This window comes from Periplaneta americana, chromosome 4, assembly GCF_040183065.1.
Source record: "Periplaneta americana isolate PAMFEO1 chromosome 4, P.americana_PAMFEO1_priV1, whole genome shotgun sequence".
Classification (NCBI taxonomy): domain Eukaryota; kingdom Metazoa; phylum Arthropoda; class Insecta; order Blattodea; family Blattidae; genus Periplaneta; species Periplaneta americana.
This window is the reverse complement of record NC_091120.1, coordinates 14,870,359-14,890,460: the sequence shown is the minus strand read 5'-3', so window position 1 is coordinate 14,890,460 and position 20,102 is coordinate 14,870,359. Positions and strand designations below refer to the sequence as shown.

Here is a 20,102-nt window from a genome sequence, read left to right as displayed (position 1 = left end):
ACACAAAGACGTTATTTGCCGCTCAATTATTTGCTGAATTAAAGTGCGTTTGATTTATTATCATAGGAGCTACGACATGATAATGTTTAATGGTGTGCCAAATAGATTCCTCGTATGGTAGCTCGGCAACGAAAGAACAAAAATGGCGAACGACACTACCTACCTAGACTTTATAGAGCCTTCATTTCCTAAGACGTAAGCAAAGAGGAGGAGTCATGCCGGGAATAACAGTGTCGCAACTATAGAGTCGATGGAATTGATGATAGTGAGATGAGGCCGAGGATTCGCCATAGATTACCTGACATTTGCCTTATAGTTGGGGAAAACCTCGGAAAAAACCCAACCAGGTAATCAGCCTAAGCGAGAATCGAACCCGAACCCGAGCGCAACTCCAGATCGGAAGGCAAGTACCTTAGCCGCCTAAGCTACGCCGGTGGCTTTCAAGTTTTTGAGACGAACTTAAGACTGTCCCAGGATATCACTGAAACTGGGCTGAGGCTGTCAAAGAACGGTCTTGAAATGATCTCAGTCAGTGTGAAAAAAAATGGCGGCTATTTGAGATGACGATTTCAAAGAGTTTCTGATTTTATTGGAAATGAAGATAACAGTGGGCTGGACTGTGGTTGACAAGAGGATATTTTAAACAATGAAAATCTACTAGGATTTTACAATGACAAGCAGTTTTACTTTGAAAGCATGGCATGAACAATTCTGAGATGGGACAGACCAATAGATCTAATCCTTGCCATCGATGATGACGATGATGATGAAACTTTATTCCAAATTGCCAAATTAGCATGTTACAATGCACGATCGTAAACAATGCTAATTCGCAGATACTGATCACAATGATGACATAAAAGTATGAAAACATTCGCATTCAAAGTGAATATTCTTAGCTCAATCTCAGAACTGTTTCAAGACCAAGACAGGACTGTGACTGTGCAAACGAAAATATGAGACAGACCTTGACTTATTCTTGGTCATGGGAAAATCTTGAGAATAGCCTGGCGTTCGTTGTGCATACAGGCCTTAATGCTTCATTCTCTTCCCCTCCCCCAAATATTTTTATTCACCTTATAATATACTTACTTGTCTAACGTGCAGACAAACTGTTGCGTCATGTAGTCGTAGCTTAATACTTTGCACTTATGTTTGGTACCAATTTCATATTTCTTAAGCAATAGTTCTTTGTATGACATGCTTGGGTCAGACTTGGAGTCACTGATGGAACAGTAACGAATGGGAACAAATCCCTTTAGGTCTTTCACTTTTACCAAAACACCGTAGCCATCTACATGTTTTATCTGAAAGAACAATTAAAATGTTTAATTAGGACTTGTGGTAAACAACTACACTGTTAGAATACATTATGTAGCAACATTTTTAACACTACACTGACCATAGAGTCATGTTTCACTTGTCTCTTAATATTTATGTTAAGTGGAAGTGGGATAAAGTTTTATCTTTAACTGAACAGTCTGAAATGATCTATCCATTCATCATCCTGACTGTCTTCCAAACATAATCTCGCGGATTACTTCAAAATTTCTATTTTTTTCTTGTCACAATAAAACAAAAACTGAAATTTAAACGCATTTCTAGCCAAAATTCTAAAATTACTTATTTACTTATGGCTTTTAAGGAATCTTTACTTCTCTTAATGTCAAGAGCCATAACAAATCAAAATATGTAAATGTGTGTGCGTGTCTTTTTAAATTTAAATACAATGACTGATAATTTTACTAAAGTCTTAAACTGTTATTTCTGACATGTATAAATATATTTTTCAATATATACCTCATATATAACACAATATGCAACACACAATATTAGAGAAAAAGTATCACTGCAGTTGAAGTCACACTAATAAGTTTAACTAACACAAGAGAATATATCAATATAGACAAACAAACTGGATTTATACCTCTCAATGAATAAAAAAATCGGACATACACGTGAAATAAAAACAATAGTTTTAGTAACCATTAATGAAAGGTATCCCGAAAATGAATGGCTGAAAACACAGATTGCCTGCTTATGATTAGGGACCAGATTTGTAGGTTTTTACCTATTTTTTTCCTTGTTTCTGAACTTCTAACTTCCACATTACTCCATGAAAGAGTAATGGAACGGAAAAAAATTCTCTCTGGGATTTGAACCTGGGTTTTCAGCTCTACGTGCTGATGCTTTATCCACTAAGCCACACCGGATACCCACCCCGGCGCCGGACAGAATCGTCTCAGTTTAAGTTCCAACTCTTGGGTTCCCTCTAGTGGCCGCCCTCTGCACTACGTCATAGATGTCTATGAACGTAGGACTGAAGTCCACACATGTGCTGAGGTGCACTCGTAATGAGTGACTAGTTGGCCGGGATCCGACGGAATCACGAAGTGATTTACGCATATCATATATATTATTTTAATGTACCGAAATACATATGATATTTCTATGCAGATATTCTGCGTCATCATACGATGAAAGAGTAATGGAACGGAGAAAAATTCTCTCCGGCGCCGGGTTTTGAACCCGGGTTTTCAGCTCTACGTGCTGATGCTTTATCCACTAAGCCACACCGGATACCCACCCCGGCGCTGGACAGAATCGTCTCAGATTAAGTTCCAACTCTTGGGTTCCCTCTAGTGGCCGCCATCTGCACTACGTCACAGATGTCTATGAACGTAGGACTGAAGTCCACCCATGTGCTGAGGTGCACTCTTTATGAGTGACTAGTTGGCCGGGATCCGACGGAATAAGCTCCGTCTTAAATCACGAAGTGATTTACGCATATCATATATATATTATTTTAATGTACCGAAGTACATATGATATTTCCATGCAGATATTCTGTGTCATCATACGATGAAAGAGTAATGGAACGAAGAAAAATTCTCTCTACATTACTTTTTTTTAATCACGATCGTAGGAGTCGTACATCTGAATTCTGTTAAACTAACAGAGAGAGAGAAAGAATCAGAGGATGTTTTATATAGGTCATATACACAAAAGAAAACTGCAATCGGATTCCAAATCTGCAATAGAAAGCATAGTGAACTTCAGCAACGCGACAACAAACAGCACCAAAGAAATAACAAATCTAATCAAAACAGTACGGGCAAGAAACAGGAAGTTATGTTACAATGTATACCCACCCACGTAGAAATCATGGGAAATTAAGTGCCAATAAACTAGCTGATAAACAGTGAGGAAGAAATCACTAGCCTTCTCTTTTTTTACTAATAGTGGGTACTTGACTGTTCGTCATGCACGCATATGAAGCCAGTTGTGTAGGCTATTTACCTACAGAATCATTGCCCAGGATGCGTCATTGGAAGCTGGTCTACACTACATCTGCGAAGAGATGAAATGATGATTTATTGGGATGCTGGAGGGAAACCGGAGCTCCCGAAGAAAATTCCTGTGTTACCTGAACCACGGGCTTGTCCAACATAAGTTATAAATCAGGGTACATGGGGGATCGAATCTGGACCCATAGGATTATAAGTCCAACACTCTACCCACTAGACTGCCATCTAGACAATAAAACAACATTTCATAAGTACACAGAACAACACTGATGAAACTCAGTTAAAAGAAAACTACAGGCACATGAAGGACAGAACAGATGCCAAGGAAAACAACAATAGCATCTTTTATAATGCCTTGCCTTCCAGCTAATTAATGCAGATATGCGAAGAAGATAGAGCTGCTCTTGATAGAAACTACCTAGAAAAATGCGAAGGACTGAACAACAGCAAGAGCCTGACATGCTTATATTGGGAAGCTAGAGGAAAATAATGTCAGTCAAATAATCCTCAGTGCCAATGCTCAACAACATATAACACAAGATTTAGCTTTTCATATTTACTTTCTGGACTGTTCTATTCGTCCTCATTTTATGTGCAAATAAAAGAATAAATTCATTGAAGCTGTTCCTAAGAAAAGAAAATGATAATCTTGTGCTTCATTCATTCACTCATTCACTCCTCTTTCCGTCCATCCAGCTGTCCATTTATTTGTAACATCATATTTCTCTTATATTTTTAAGTAAGTGAAGCAAATACCTCTGCCTTTACAACACTTCCAATATCTAAAGAGTTGGATGGTGAATCACTTTTCTCAGTGTCAAATAAATTCACATTCAAAGTCATGTGAACAAATTTCACTGTAGGCAGGACATACAGAACTCTGGCTGCATGGATGTCTCCTTTAGCATACGACTGTGGCGTATCCCACATTTCTGCTAAGTAGTCTTGATGTATGCAACCAATAAACTGTTTGCCAAGATTAATTTCCAGTCCGTTGTGAAGAACCTGCAAGCCAGAAGAAAATTACGGAATTTATAGAATGACATTAGAGACAGGGGAAAGGGGGGCGCGCGCGCGCACGCACGCACGCACACACACACACACAAAGAATTTATTTTTCAGTTTGCATAGCAGAATAATTAAACATTCTGTAGCATCTTTACTAATATAAAAAGTGTGTTTGTGTGTGTGTGAGTCTAATGCCTACCCACTTCAATTTGCGTGATTCAGGTTCTGTATACTGTGGATAGATGGCAGAACTGTGGCATATTTTCAAATTGCACACCACTTCAGCAGGCCATGTTATGCATGATGTGTATCTGTCGAGTACTAGAATAAGTGTATGGTAAGTGTTCGTATAAGTATAGTGTAGGGAATGGGTGAGGAAGGGAGACATAAAGAATACTAGGGGAGACTGATGTACCTTTAAACACTTTTCAGATTTGATTTTTTTTAATTTTGGGAAATGATCATCATCATCATCATCATCATCAGCATCACGGGTTAGGCCGTCCAGCCTGTTCCGTCCCAATAGTAATTGAACTCTAAAATTGGTCACTCCATTGTCATCTCGGTCTTCCTACATCCCATCGTCCCATGGGTCTATAGTTGTGCAGTTTTCTTGGAACTCTGTCTGATGACATTCTCTCTACATGTTCGTGCCATTTATTTACATAGGTATGTGTTACATCAATTATATTTGAAATGCCTAATTCCTGTCTAATGTATTTGTTTTGTTTATGATCTAACAGTGTATATCCTGCTAATGGTCTCAAATAATAAAATATTTTAAATAACTATTAAAGATTCCTTTACAACTTCGTGTATATATTTTCCTGTTCTATACATCTATTAAGGATGGAAAAAATAAAATGTAATATGTTCAAAGGTACAACAGGTTCATGTACCTTAGAACATACCCTCTTGTAAGTTGGAACACATGTATTTTAGGTAGACTATAGTTGTAAGAACTGACAATCATATTTAAAATGTATTTGCTTAGATTTTATTTCCTGGAGGAACAAGAATTGCTTCAACGGCTCTCTTCAAGGCATCTGGATCAATTGGGGAACTCTTAATTAAAGACTTACTTCGTGACATGATCTTAAAATAAAAGAAAGACAAAATCCAATAGTATTATGAACCTTGGAACATGTTCCATGATACAAGATGTTCTGTGTTCAAAGATACAAGAGGGTGCACGTTTAAACAAATATGGCTCCCAAAACTAGAGATTCGAATAAATCCTGGAAATTAAAATATGTTATTACCCACCATATGATACGGAACACATTGTACTTAGTGGATGGTAACAAATACAGCCGGGTTTTATGTTAAATAACATATATCAATGAAGGAAATGTTTACTTTTGGTACTAAAAAAGATTCTTTCGTTCACAGAACTCACATTTTGCAATAAATCAAACCAAAATTACGACCAGATCTACTTAGTGGCTTTCCCAACAATCTACTTCAGTTTGAGTCCTCTAGATGGTAGCAAAAAATAAAAAACAAAAAATGTTCAAAGGTACACTATGCTAAAGGTACAACAGTCTCCCCTATATTTATAGGGCTTTACATGGGCTGCAGGATAAGAGGCTAAAAAAAAAAAAAAAAAAAAAAAAAAAAAAAGGAGTATTCTGCGAGAAGTGGAACATCTGGTCAGCCAACTGTTGAGTTCATTCACATACAGCACTTAAACTGATAATCTGACATTTCTTTACCTTTGAGACTTTTGCATTTAAGAGAGTCCCTGGTAGAACTGAGTCAAGTGTCATTTCTTTTGTATCGGCCACAGCCTTATTAACCTTTCTGGGATCAGCTGACAGCTGCACAGTCGAAGCGACTGAAGAAATATCTGACTTTGTCACCAAGCACCGTACAAGATGACCTACACCTGCAAGAAGATTAAAATACAATATTGGTGATACTGCACTTTTATGCTAGGCAAATATTCTCAGTTATCATTTAGACTTACTTTATCTTCTATTTTGCAATACTTCTGTTTCTCAATTAATTTTCTATTTCTGCCTACAAAATCCTACTCAGCCCTGTTCTATATCCTCAATACTACTTTCGAAACATTATCTGCAGAGATTCTAATGCAAGAATTTATAAGTTTATTTCTTCATAACAACAAATATTCAGTAGGAAGATACACAATACAATCTTGGAAAGGAGATGTGCAAACCCTGATAAAATGCTTCTCAAGAACGTGAAATCTAAGTTACTGTATTTCCTCGCATACCCAGCACACTTTTTCTCTGAAATGTACAAGTAAAAATATACGTGCACGGCTTATTCAAAATGAAGTTGGCAGCATTTCCCAATTTTCCTCCAGTGTAACTTCTAAGGTGGTAGTACATGCCATTATCTTCCTGTGTGGGTATTTCAACTGTTAACATTATTAAATGGTGTTTGGAATGGCAGTAGACCTACATGTGTCACAATGAAGTTAAAGTTTGATAAGTGTGTAGTTGTGAGTCTTATATTTTCAATTCTGAAAATGATTGCCACTAAAGTATGAGATTGATATCTTTTACTTGCAGTGAAAAACTTAAAATTATTATCAAAGATGCAGAGGAACATGGAAATCGTGCTTACTTACTACTTACTTACTGGCTTTTAAGGAACCCGGAGGTTCATTGCCGCCCTCACATAAGCCCGTCATCGGTCCCTATCCTGAGCAAGATTAATCCAGTCTCTACCATCATATTCCACCTCCCTCAAATCCATTTTAATATTATCTTCCCACCTACGTCTCGGCCTCCCCAAAGGTCTTTTTCCCTCCGGCCTCCCAACTAACACTCTATATGCATATCTGGATTCGCCCATACATGCTACATGTCCTGCCCATCTCAAACGTCTGGATTTTATGTTCCTAATTATGTCAGGTGAAGAATACAATGCGTGCAGCTCTGTGTTGTGTAACTTTCTCCATTCTCTTGTAACTTCATCCCTCTTAGCCCCAAATATTTTCCTAAGAACCTTATTCTCAAACACCCTTAATCTCTATTCCTCTTTCAAAGTGAGAGTCCAAGTTTCACAACCATACAGAACAACCGGTAATATAAATTCTAACTTTCAGATTTTTTGACAGAAGACTAGATGACAAAAGCTTCTCAACCGAATAATAACACGCATTTCCCATATTTATTCTGCGTTTAATTTCTTCCCGATGTCATTTATATTTGTTACTGTTGCTCCAAGATATTTGAATTTTTCCACCTCTTCGAAAGATAAATCTCCAATTTTTATAGTTCCATTTCGTACAATATTCTGGTCACGAGACATAATCATATACTTAGTCTTTTCGGGATTTACTTCCAACCCTATCGCTTTACTTGCTTCAACTAGAATTTCCGCATTTTCCCTAATCGTTTGTGGATTTTCTCCTAGCATATTCACGTCATCCGCATAGACAAGAAGCTGATGTAACCCATTCAATTCCAAACCCTGCCTGTTATCCTGAACTTTCCTAATGGCATATTCTAGAGCGAAGTTAAAAAGTAAAGGTGATAGTGCATCTCCCTGCTTTAGCCCACAGTGAATTGGAAAAGCATCAGATAGAAACTGGCCTATATGGACTCTGCTGTAAGTTTCATGCTACAGCCCGTAAATTTGACGTAAGTGTCTTTGCACCAGAAACTGGAGGTCCTGTTCCAAGATTAAATTTATTGTTGGCTGGACTGTATTTTTGTTTAATTGTTTTTAATTTGTCGTGAATACATTTTTTGAAAGTTTTATTTTTGTAACTTTTTTTTGCCTTTCAAAAGTGGAGTGTGCAGCTTTTTTCAAGGACACAGGTATTCGAGAAAATACCGTATTTGCAATGTTGTTAGAACCATACAAAAATATATAAACTAATCTTTAACATGTTCATTAAGTTCGTATTTGTCCACTTTTTTCCTTAAAGTTCCAGCAAGCAATTCAGAATGTGTTCCGAAGTAATACAGAACTTATTTCGATCAACACATGCAACATCGTGTACAGTGTCGGAATTTTAAATTGTTGGAACGTTTCTTGAACTGTTCTTTCACGACCTTCAGAGTTTCTTCTCACATTAAAATTATAGTCATCTTTTGAACTTAATTCGTCATAAAATATATCACTATCACCTTTCAAATCAGTCATGATCAATTATTTTTTTATTCCTCTGCCTAGTCTCAAAGCACTTTAACCATAAATTTGTTTTTCCTCAGGCAGTAGTATGAAATTCTTCTTCTACATGCATTCAGCCTCAGCATATCATCATCATCACCTCTACAGCTACGTAATTGCAAGGTGTCACTTACCAAGTGCTCTACCCTGGTTGCAGGTCTTCTCCAGGACTTGAGCAGCAGACTTCTTCAGGAAAGCTCTAACATTGTTAATGCCTGTATCCATTATGTAACCATTATCTTCTTGACTTTTTACAGCAGCAACAATAACGGAACCTTTAACAACTGATGTGTGCGACCATTCTGACTGTACTACATCTGGCATCAAACTCAGTGTAATCCTACTGCTGTGCTTGGCTGGCTGTGATGTTTCAATTACTTTAGCTACCACATACTGACCCACACGGAATATATCTTCCAACTGAGGTGCTGTCTGTAATTGTTCATGAAGCTCGAATTAAGAAGGAACAATAAAAAATTATACTATAACAGACATAAAAAAATGTTTTTCAACACAACACAAAGAAACATTTTGCATTTCTCATTACTAATTCTTACACTAAACATAAAACAAAGTGAGGACAATAGCACTAGTTTTAGTAACAAAAGCTGGAATAAATGTTGCAAGGTTTTGCCACTAGAGATTCCGTTATCAGTATGTTACGTACTGCAATTCAAAACATTATTTACATATGAGGAGCAACGTATCATATTACGTGAGTTTATAGAATATTTTTATGTTTTCTACAACCTGGTGTCAAAGCTACATATGTTAAGATGAGTGATTTTGAAATATGTTTCTGAAATAATTTCTAAATTCGTAATCTTCCTTTTATCCAATACAAATTTATGTTTATACAGTGTGGACCATTTAAGTTGATACTGTACAATATCTCCAATACTAAGCGTTGTAGAAATAAATGTCTTGAATAAAAGTTGCTTGATATAATGGGGGAAAGTAAATGCCATTTGTCGTGTTTTATTTGGAGGACATTGTGATGGTTATTTTAGGGTCAATTTAATTTTTTGAAATAGGAGCCTACATTTTTTATATTGTTTTCTCATTCCTCATAAAAAACTGAACAACTTTTGTATGAAGCACTTTGCGATTGTTCTTACACCAACGTAAATAACAACAAAAATTATGAATGTCTGTGTACGAAGAGCGCAATGAATGGTTGGACCCATTCAAAACAGTCCAGCATCACAGCAGGCGAGGAGGCAATGAGGCATTGTGTCCGTCGTTTTGTTTACTTTCTACAGTAGGACGGTTTCCTTGTATCTGTCGTTAGTGTAGGCTACTTGCAGTCACCTTCGAGTCCAGGTGGATCTACTGGTGGTACGTACCTACAATTAGCGATTACCGAGTAACAACCATCAGTTCCATGCAAGTCGTTTAACATTTGAAGCATACTCAGTTGTCTGTGGGTTGAAATGGACCTACTTTCTCAACAAGAAAAAGTGGAAATGATTCTCATTTACGGGGAATCTAGGAGAGATGTGGAACAAGCTATTCTTGTGTACGCGGAAAGGTTTCCTGATAGAAGAACTCCATCAAGAGCTTCATTTTATCGTGTGATAAAACAATTCTCCAAAGAAAGCAGTGTCCAGCCAAAGAAAAGGAGGCACAAAAGAACCACTACGGACGAACATGGGGAAGTTGCGGTGCTAGCTGCAGTGAATTACGATCCCCATGTAAGCGTTAACTTAACATTACAGTAAAATCAAGAAGTCATACCATCATTCATGATGGGAACATAAACATAACAGCAAACATACTTGGTAACCATGGAAACTTAAATGTCCACCCCATATAGTAGAAATAATTTAATTTTATCTATCATTTTGATAACATTAAACATTATCTAACACCAACCTAACTGAAATGATTCCAAAATGCAACCATATTTACACAATAGTTGCCACATTAACAAATGCTACAAAAATAAACACACTCTTTTTTATTGTCTAGTTTTAACTGCCAATTCAAAAGAAAATCTAGCGAAATTTCGTAAAAAATTCTGGATTAAAGATGTCAAGGAAAAGTCATAACAACAACATTTTTGGCACAAAATCCAGTATGAAGCAAAATTTAGGAAAACAAGAAATATCTGGAACAAAAAAAGCCTATAAAATTTTAATTACATGGACTGTGATATACCACAGGAAAATGAAATTGACATTAATAATCGCAAAAAAGATGTAACATTTACACAAAAGTTACAAATTGTAATAGCCAACACTCTTAAGTCCTAATTTAGTTCCAAAATATTTCAGTTGCATTACACTTTATAAAGGTGGACTTTCAAATAAAAAGACAAGAATAAACTGAAGGCAGCTGAAATGAAAATACTTCAGAAAAATTGCAAGATAGGCATACAAACTGTTAATTTTCGCCCTCTTTTCACATGGCCCGCTATGTTTTCATATGTGTTAATATCTCACCTGTTCAGTATGAACTTCATTCACTAAATTCCTGAGGCAGTTGGTGTAAGGTGTGGATATGTTGGTGATCGGAACAGTTCCTATTAATCTACCTGGTAGGGCAATAGACATTTTAAATTCCTCAATCTCTTCAATACGGCCGAGTATTAGCATGCCTTCCTTTACAGTCTGAAAATGTATATTAACAAAATAACATAACAATACTCAAACTATATTGGCTGGCTGGCGAAAAATTAATGTAATCAAAATCCTTTACATTATATCAACAACATATTAAATAAAACAATTGTTTCATAAAGAACACACAGATGTATGCATTCATAAAATTCAAAATGAAATGTAACTACTGCAAGGAAAGGAATAACACAACAACGTCACATTATACTGTTAAATGAATAAATAGATAAATGAATAAATACATAAATAAATAAATACATTGTCAGCGGATTGAACATATGAATGGAGAGTATGAGTCTCTGACATGTGCATAAGATCATTAACATCTCCTAGATACTGAAGAAAGACATGATCGACAGTTAAGATGGAAAGTGACAGTCCAGACGAATAATAAAACTAGAGATTTAATTTTAATTTTCGCCAAAAAGAAAGAGAATGAAAATTATTTGTGTATTGGAATAGTTAATTACATTTGCAACCTGCATTTGATCATGTGTGAAAGATAAAGTGGTATCAGATGACTAGATGATAATGGTGAGACTACAAGGGACGAAAATGGACTTAGCGCTAGTGCAAGTTTATATGCCACATAGTGGATTAGCAGACGAGGAAGTGGAAGAAAGCTGTGACATGATAGAAGACATAGTTGAAAAGGAGAAGAAGGGAGCATGCGTAATCCTAACGGGCGACTGGAACGCAGTAGTAGGAGAAGGACAAGATGGAAGAACAGTTGAAAAATATGGATTGAGAAAAAGAAATGATAGAGGAGAATATTTGGTGAGTTTTTGTAAAAGAAATGCAATGACTGTTGGGAATACATTATTTCAACAACATAAACGAAGTAGATACACATGGACATGCCCAAGGGACGAAAGGAGATATCAGTTAAACCATATACTGGTATGGGAAAGATTCCGAAATAAAAAGATGATAGAAGACATTAAGATATATGGATCATATGAGGAAACAAAGAAGAAGGCAGAAAATAGGAAAGATTGAAGAAAGCTGGATTTGCAGTGAAATACCTGCCCTTGGGCAGAATACTAAGGCCGTGTCTCAAAGCTACATTTTCAGCTGAAGTGAACTAGATTGTTGACTAAATAGCCGGATGTGACGTCAGAAGTCATAGTCCAAAGCTACATAGTGCATAGGAATCAAGTCCATAGGAGCTAGTCAACGAAAATGCTTGCTTGATTAATGACTTGTTCACTAAACAAACATAGATACGTCATCAGCAAATGGGGTTATGAAATCTGAAAATCCTTTGGAAGTGAAATAATGTAAATGTAATGTAGAATAACACGTTAACTTTGAACACTAATATTGTTAGTATCTTCTGTACAATGTTTTAAACATTACAGTAATATATTAGGCCCTTATCATTTCCATATAACTCGTAATGAAACTGCATTAGGACACTGCCTTCTTAATTTAGTGCTGCACCGTGATGTCATGGTTTTTAGAAAAATAATCTATGAAGAAGGCCATGTTTCAAGCAGCCATGTCCAAAGCTCCCTAGTGTGTAGTTTACAAGTCACCTAGTTTATTTTTTTATATTTTATTGGGTTATTTTACAACGCTGTATCAACATCTAGGTTATTTAGCGTCTGAATGATATGAAGGTGATAATGCCGGTGAAATGAGTCCGGGGTCCAGCACCGAAAGTTACCCAGCATTTGCTCGTATTGGGTTGAGGGAAAACCCCGGAAAAAACCTCAACCAGGTAACTTGCCCCGACCGGGATTCGAACCCGGGCCACCTGGTTTCTCAGCCAGACGCGCTGACCAGTCACCTAGTTGCTAGTCACTAGTGTGTAGTATGGACCTGAGCTTTGAGACACGGCCTAAATGAATGAATGAACTTTGATTAAAAGTATAATAAACAAAGTACATAAATAATTAAAAAGAGAACTATTTTTTTCTTTTTAGATGAAAAAGTCCACCAGTACACAACATCGAATTAGCAGGATTGTTAACTTCCAAATTTTTTTATCTTTTTACAGAAAATTATCGAAATTCTATTTTCTGCATTTGAATTAGCTGCAAAATGATAATAATTATACAGCCCGTTTTCAGGCAAAGATGGTCAAAGTTATAGCATCTCTGGATTTAGTACACAATGATCTGGAAAAGTGTCCCATCATCCAGTTCTGTTTCAATCTCGTAGCAGACACTCAACCAGCGCAGGCAAGTAAGATGATCCATGGCTTGCACATGAACTGCTTGTTGGAATGAACTTTTTATTTCCCACCTGTAATGCACTCATATAGGAAACTTCTAAAATGAACTACACATGCATTAACTTATGGCAAATTTTTTTGTGACAAGTGGATAAAAGTGGTCTGCAATTAGTTTTTCATGTTTTTGTATAGGAGCATAATGCTGTAGCATGAATGTACACACATGTACGCATAATTGGAGCTGAAAGATTACTACAGTACAATATAATTAATCACTACGGTCATCTTTAATATAATAAGTGGTTAATGTACATAAAAAAAATTGTGAAAAGAAACCTTAAAATTTACATCTTTGGAATACTTCTGTGTGACTCTTCAACTATGAATATAACAGAGTAAATGGTTTGAGTAAAGCCTTAAAGCAATAAGATTTGGTATTACAGGTTTAGGTTACTTCTAAACAGAGTTGATATCAAACTGCAATAACACTTGTAAATAACAACTGACCATTCACACTTCTTCAGATCAGTTGCAACATAAAAATTCACTCCATTTAAACTAAGAAAGTTGAGATGAAGTGTAGCTATGTGTATTTCTATAACACCTGCTCTTTCTTAATAAATATTTAGCATGACAAGAAATTTCAAGCTGCACACCTTACCTTCAAAGATAGTGGCTCTATATGAGATAGTTGTAACTTGGAAACTGGTGAATTATTCTTGTTCTTTTTATTTACTGAACGTTTTGACTGAGAACTCTTCTTATGGGATGTTTTACCAAATAACTGCCAAAAAGAAACATTAATAAATATTAACCACATTTCAAGGTAAAAAGACTCCTGATTTGAAACTAATACAGATTATACTATACAATTATATAACAAGTTCAACTTTAACATAAAAAAATTTTCCACGAGTAGCATTCTGTACCATTTATTAAAACCACCAAATTCAAAATGAACATGTGCTTTCTTCTATATGGAATGTACTATAGAAAGTACACATCATCATCATCATCATCATCATCATCATCATCATCATCAAGCTTGTGACGTCACATGCCAGAAATGCTACGGCGCATATAGCAGCCGACCGCCTTCTGAACTGCCATCTAGTCTAGTATCTCTTTGAATGACATAATTGGAATTAGGAAGAAATTTTGAAATAAATTGTTTTATGTAATCACAAATTTTTACACGTAACGAATTACATATGTGACCTCATGATTCTAAACAACAAATAGGCGAAAACGTTTGTCAAATAAATATATTTCAATTGCAAGTTATTGGACGGAATTGGTTAATGTACACATACGTCAATAAAAATTGTGAATTTTGAGTTATCACAACCACAAAAATGAATATCAAAATATAAAAATAAATATATGACATTAAGATATGTCAGGTTTGCCACTAAAAGAATCCAATTTCAACAGAAAATAAAAATCATACATGTTCCTCATTTTGTTTATATGACACATAATGGGAGGATATGTTGCTAAACTCTAGAATACCAGCAAGCAAACAGTTCCAGCATCAGTGACCATGCTGTCTGGAGCCTCAAAACAAAGGAGAGGAGAAACAAGTGAAGATCAGTGACGATGGCTGTGCAATGTATTCCGAATAATTATCCCTGGACCAAAAACTTGGCTAGTTTAGTAAATGTTGTTGCAAGTAAGATAGTCTAAAATTAAAATGAGTAATGTATTTGATCAGCAAATAAAAATGATTATTTTCCTCCCTTTACAAAATATATATATATATATATATATATATATATATATATATATATATATATATATATATATATATATATACTACTAGGTTCAAAAAGTTCCCGGAATTTTACTACCATTTTTCGTATTAATATATAACAAGGGATATTATACATTTGTTTTGTTGGTAACATTCATGATGTCATTTCCTTAAAGTTTGCTGATAATGGCAATTATTGGTTTTGAGTTGTAGGCAATTGTTTATCATAGTGTTTTGTTTGTTCGTCGCATTTTGTAATTATGTCCACAGAGCAAAGTACAAACATCAAGTTCTGTGTTTTGCTGGGGACATGATCAGTATGGCTGATGAAGATGGTGATTTCTTAAACAAAATGAAACTGGTGCTACTTGTACGACCCAGTCCCTAAACGACAGTCATCTGAGTGGAAATCGAAAACATCTCCTCGGAAGCAAAAATTTCCTAGGGACACTTCCAAAGGCAAAGTTATTTTAAATGTTATGTTTTATTTAACGACGCTCGCAACTGCAGAGGTTATATCAGCATCGCCGGATGTGCCGGAATTTTGTCCCGCAGGAGTTCTTTCACATGCCAGTAAATCTACTGACATGAGCCTGTCGCATTTAAGCACACTTAAAGCAAAGTTATGTTGGAAGTTTTCTTCGACTCTCAGGGTCTCATGCACCATGAGTTCATTCCAGAAGGTCGTACTGTAACGAAAGAATTGTACGTAGAAACCCTCCGTCGCCTCTGGGACGCAGTGAGAAGGAAACGTCCAGAAAAGTGGGTAGAAAACAACTGGTTCCTTATGCATGACAATGCACCTGCTCATCGCGCAATTATTGTAAAGAATTTTCTTGCCAGGCACAACATAACTGCTTTGGATAACCCACCATACTCTCCTGATCTCTCACCACCTGATTACTTTCTGTTTCCCCGTCTGAAAAGTCATCTGAAAGGACGGAGATTCAATGCTGAAGAGGTTATCGCAAACGCGACGAGAGCACTAAGACGGGTTTCACAAAATGGCTTCCAGGCCTGCTTCCAGGAACTCTACACGCGTTGGCAAAAGTGTGTTGTTGCGGAAGGCAACTATTTTGAAGGGAATGCTGTAGAATAGTGTTTAAGGTACGTTGTTTCTATGATGCTAGCAAATTCCGGGAACTTTTTGAACCTAGTATTACTTTCCCTTGAAAAAAAATCAGCAAATGAAAGGTGTTTTCCCTCGAACATGTAGAATGACAGCATTAAAGAACTCTGTACTTACATTGAAACTCCCTTTCTTAGGCAGAGTAATTACTGGCTTCTTGCCACCTCTAGGAAAACTCTTTTCATTTCCAATGAGTCCCATTGTCGTTAAAATATGTGTTGACGCTTGTACATAAAAAGTATAACCTATAACACAAATAAACGCTTGGTCTGAACAAAATCACAAAATTATAGATGGGAAGTTCTCCAACATACACACATACAAATATCATACTTCTTACTGAAATAGTCAGTGCCTTGCATATACCGGTACTCACAAATATCTATGAATTTGCGGATAAAGTCCAGAACATGGATTGCACCCTTCCCCTCTACCTCCACCGCACCTACCGTGCAACTAGCTACTTTCCTTGCAGACTCCTCCTCCTTGCTCCTTCTTCCAAGGCATACCAAAAGCCAAAACTAATCTAACCTGACGCTGCTTTAAACTTACGATAACTGGCTTTGGTCGACAGGTTGGTTTGGGCTTTTGCTATGCTTTGCATATACTCACAATTGTCTAAGAATGTGCCCTTTCTTCCGAGACAAACCAAAAGCCTAATCTAACCTATCACTCATTTTACCTTACGAAAACTCGCCTTTTCTAAGACACGCGGTATGTGCTGCGAAGTGTCATGGCGGATGAGCGCAAGGCCACTACGTGACTCAAATTATGCATGTATGCATGACAACCAACACTACACTATATACATAGCGATAAGAGAAAGGTTGCTGTATCCTAGGCTATCATGTACTGTATTTGAAAGGGGCTCTGGAAAAGCCCATGTTGTAACTGTATGAAATAGTGCATGTAGTTTATATACAGAACACCAGAGACGCATTGACACGATGCCTCCAGCTCAGGAAAACCGTACGGCAAAGGAATTATTGACTGTCATTGGATCATTATATATTCTAATTTTACGATTACTTGCATTTCTGTTGTACTCATACATGTTTCAAGAAATTACATTTATACGGGGATCGAACCCGGGTAATAATTTATTTGGTCAACAGTTGGCTTTTCATATACTCTCCTCTTGGTGTAGTGTTGGCTGCCATGCCACTAAACTATAAAACGTCTTTGATGCAACGAGTTAGAAATTCTCTTTCTAACTCGTTGCTTTGATGCCACCACCGTCTGGATCCCCTCGCCTATACTAAAAGCCAGGTTATGACCCGACTAAACCGGAAGCAACGTTCTGTTCCTCTCCTTATAAGCTCTGTTGCCACAGATTGGCGCCAGATTCAAAGCGTATTCAGCGATTGTCACTGATATGTTTAAAATAATTACTGTATATAGTTCTCGATAACACTATCAACAATATTAGTAATTAAAATTACTGTTTTTAAGAAAGGACGAGCTAATGACGCTGGTACGTAATGCGACTCGTAATGCAAGTGGTACTGCAAATGGGCTGGGAAGTTTGGCTACATTGTCTCCGTGATTCCGTTGCCAGATTTTCGTTAGCAGGCGACATTTTCACGTGAGGTCTAATGAAAAGCTCCGTACTCCTTTCCCCCTCCAAACCACCACATTCAACGTGTCATCGCTGCAGAGGCTACCCCTCTAACCCGCACTCTCCTCCCACAAAGCAAACTACTTCCTGTTTGCTAATATGTTTTCGCGGGATATCAGCCGAGTTAAGATTTTGGAATGCTCCAAGCTTTCGACTGCTATCTCTGCAGCCATCTTCAGGGAAGTGATGTCCGAACAGTAGAGATGGGTAAAAAATAACACAACAGTTATTTTGGAACTGTTCCGGTCTCGGAACTGTTGCAAAAATGAACAGTAGGTCGGAACCTCCTGTTCCGAAATAACAGTGTTCCGACTCCGAGCTGCTCACTTGCCCAGCTGTTGCGGGCTCGCAGTACCGCGTTGCACAAGGTATGTTCCGACTCCGAGATAACAGTCGGAACGTCGGAGCTTGTTCCGATGAACCAACGACAGCAGCAGTTCCACTGTTCTCGTTGTTCTTTATGTTGTACTTGGAACTTCGTTGGATGAAGTTGGTATTTGAAACTCTCACGTGGTTGGAGGGGGGCGCATGGAAATTGAAATCCTTGCGGTGGCGCGAACTTTTAATATCAACATTTGTTAAGACTGGCCAATCATCTGTAATGTTATAGTAAGTATTTAATAATCTGTAATATTCATTCCCGCTTTATGGTTTATTTCACCATTAGTTGACTAATTCTGTTTTATAAACATTCTACAAAGTCATAAAGTACGCATACTATTATTAATTCATTGATCAGCTGATTCTATACAAAGGTTAAAGTCGTAAATGGTAATGAGTGGTTTAGTTACAATGTCTGTATGTCGTTTGTTGAGGTTAAGTCTGACAAGCACAAGTTTTTGTGCTATCTTCTCTGTTATCAAAGAACGACAAAAATGTTGTAGCATTATTTGTTGGAAACTACCCATATAAGTACTGATTTGGAGAGCGATGTTTAATGCGAAGTTTAAATTACACTTTGGTAAAGATGCGATTCCAACATTTTACTAACCCACTGCGGGGTTTCCAGGTTTCAGTACTACCAATATATATCTTTTTTTATTTATGAAATTGTAATATTTATTATTATTATTATTATTATTATTATTATTATTATTATTATTATTATAACTGTGCATTAAGAAAAGTAAAAATAAAAATTAATGATTTTTTTTTTTTTTTTTTAGTTGGCTACCATATCTTTATAACTTTATGTACGAAAACAAAGTGTTGTATTCTGTCCTTGTAGTCAACAGCTGTGTAATTACTAACATTAAGCTTTTGCGTTCTGTCCGCATGCACAGCAATTTTCCAAAATCGATTCGAATGTGCATTGCAGTGCCATCTATAGATAAGAATGTGTACTATGTCATGCCTATGAGTGCTCCAGTGTGAGCTGCATGGTGAAGAGGGAGGGTACTGTACCGTTCGTTTGAACGACTCAACGACTCCGACTCATCACCACTGGTGACTGTTATTTCGGAACTGTTATTTGGAACATAGTATTTTTTCGGAACCGGAACCGTCGGAACTGTTCCGGGAAAAGAACAACTTCGCCTATCACTACCGAACAGAAAGTCGAAAGGTTATATAGATGTGGCTGTCTCAGGTGAAACGGGATTGGTTGGCGGATCGGCCAATCCCGTTTCACCTGAGACAGCCACATCTATATAACCTTTCGACTTTCTGTTCGGACATCACTTCCCTGAAGATGGCTGCAGAGATAGCAGTCGAAAGCTTGGAGCATTCCAAAATCTTAACTCGGCTGATATCCCGCGAAAACATATTAGCGAACCAACGCCGAGAAAGCCTCAAATCATACATACTTCCTGTTTAATCGGTTCATAACCTGGCTTTTAGTAGTGTTGGGTCTTGCAGAGTTTGTGGTGGTAGCCGTGGGTCGTGGGTCCATCAGCCAATGGGATTTTATTCATACACGTGCTTTTGTTTACATGACAACATATTCTAAGAGCGGAATTTTATTAGTATAGTACAATCAAGTACAATAAACATACTGATAAATGTATCGCACTGCAGTGACTGTAAATTAATACTTGGATGTCGGAAAATGTCAAAAGGCATTGTAAACTGGGGAATCCGTAAACTGACTAATATATATATATATATATATATATATATATATATATATATATATATATATATATATATATATATACTCCCTGTCGGACAGCTTGTAAATTAATATTTTCTGCCAATTATTTACCCTTTAACATATTTACTGAATGTTCCTTAGGGAATAGTGTGTAAAGCAGCAAGGCTTAATAAAATAATACACATCACTATTTTTCTCTTTTGTGTTGCCGTCATCTAGCGTCAAAATATTCTATTAATACG

General features: G+C 36.7%; 1 protein-coding gene across 5 annotated transcripts in view; it reads right to left on the bottom strand.

Annotated features, from left to right (window-relative positions):
• The window catches only part of Rrp5 (Ribosomal RNA Processing 5), a 63,668-nt gene extending 46,281 nt beyond the window's left edge, over positions 1-17,387 (bottom strand). Inside the window, exons 1-8 of one of the 5 annotated variants that reach the window (XM_069822871.1) lie at positions 16,703-17,387; positions 16,268-16,395; positions 13,930-14,052; positions 10,913-11,080; positions 8,603-8,900; positions 6,032-6,204; positions 4,065-4,313; positions 1,093-1,307 (exon numbers count right to left, since the gene is read on the bottom strand). In XM_069822871.1, the coding sequence (XP_069678972.1) occupies positions 1,093-1,307; positions 4,065-4,313; positions 6,032-6,204; positions 8,603-8,900; positions 10,913-11,080; positions 13,930-14,052; positions 16,268-16,395; positions 16,703-16,754 (1,406 nt within the window). In that variant the 5' untranslated portion in view covers positions 16,755-17,387. Of the gene's footprint in view, positions 1-1,092; positions 1,308-4,064; positions 4,314-6,031; positions 6,205-8,602; positions 8,901-10,912; positions 11,081-13,929; positions 14,053-16,267; positions 16,396-16,526; positions 16,669-16,702 lie in introns of those variants that run through there. The other 4 variants (XM_069822873.1, XM_069822874.1, XM_069822876.1 and 1 more) reach the window with 4 other exon arrangements.
• Between the last annotated feature and the right edge of the window lie 2,715 nt (positions 17,388-20,102).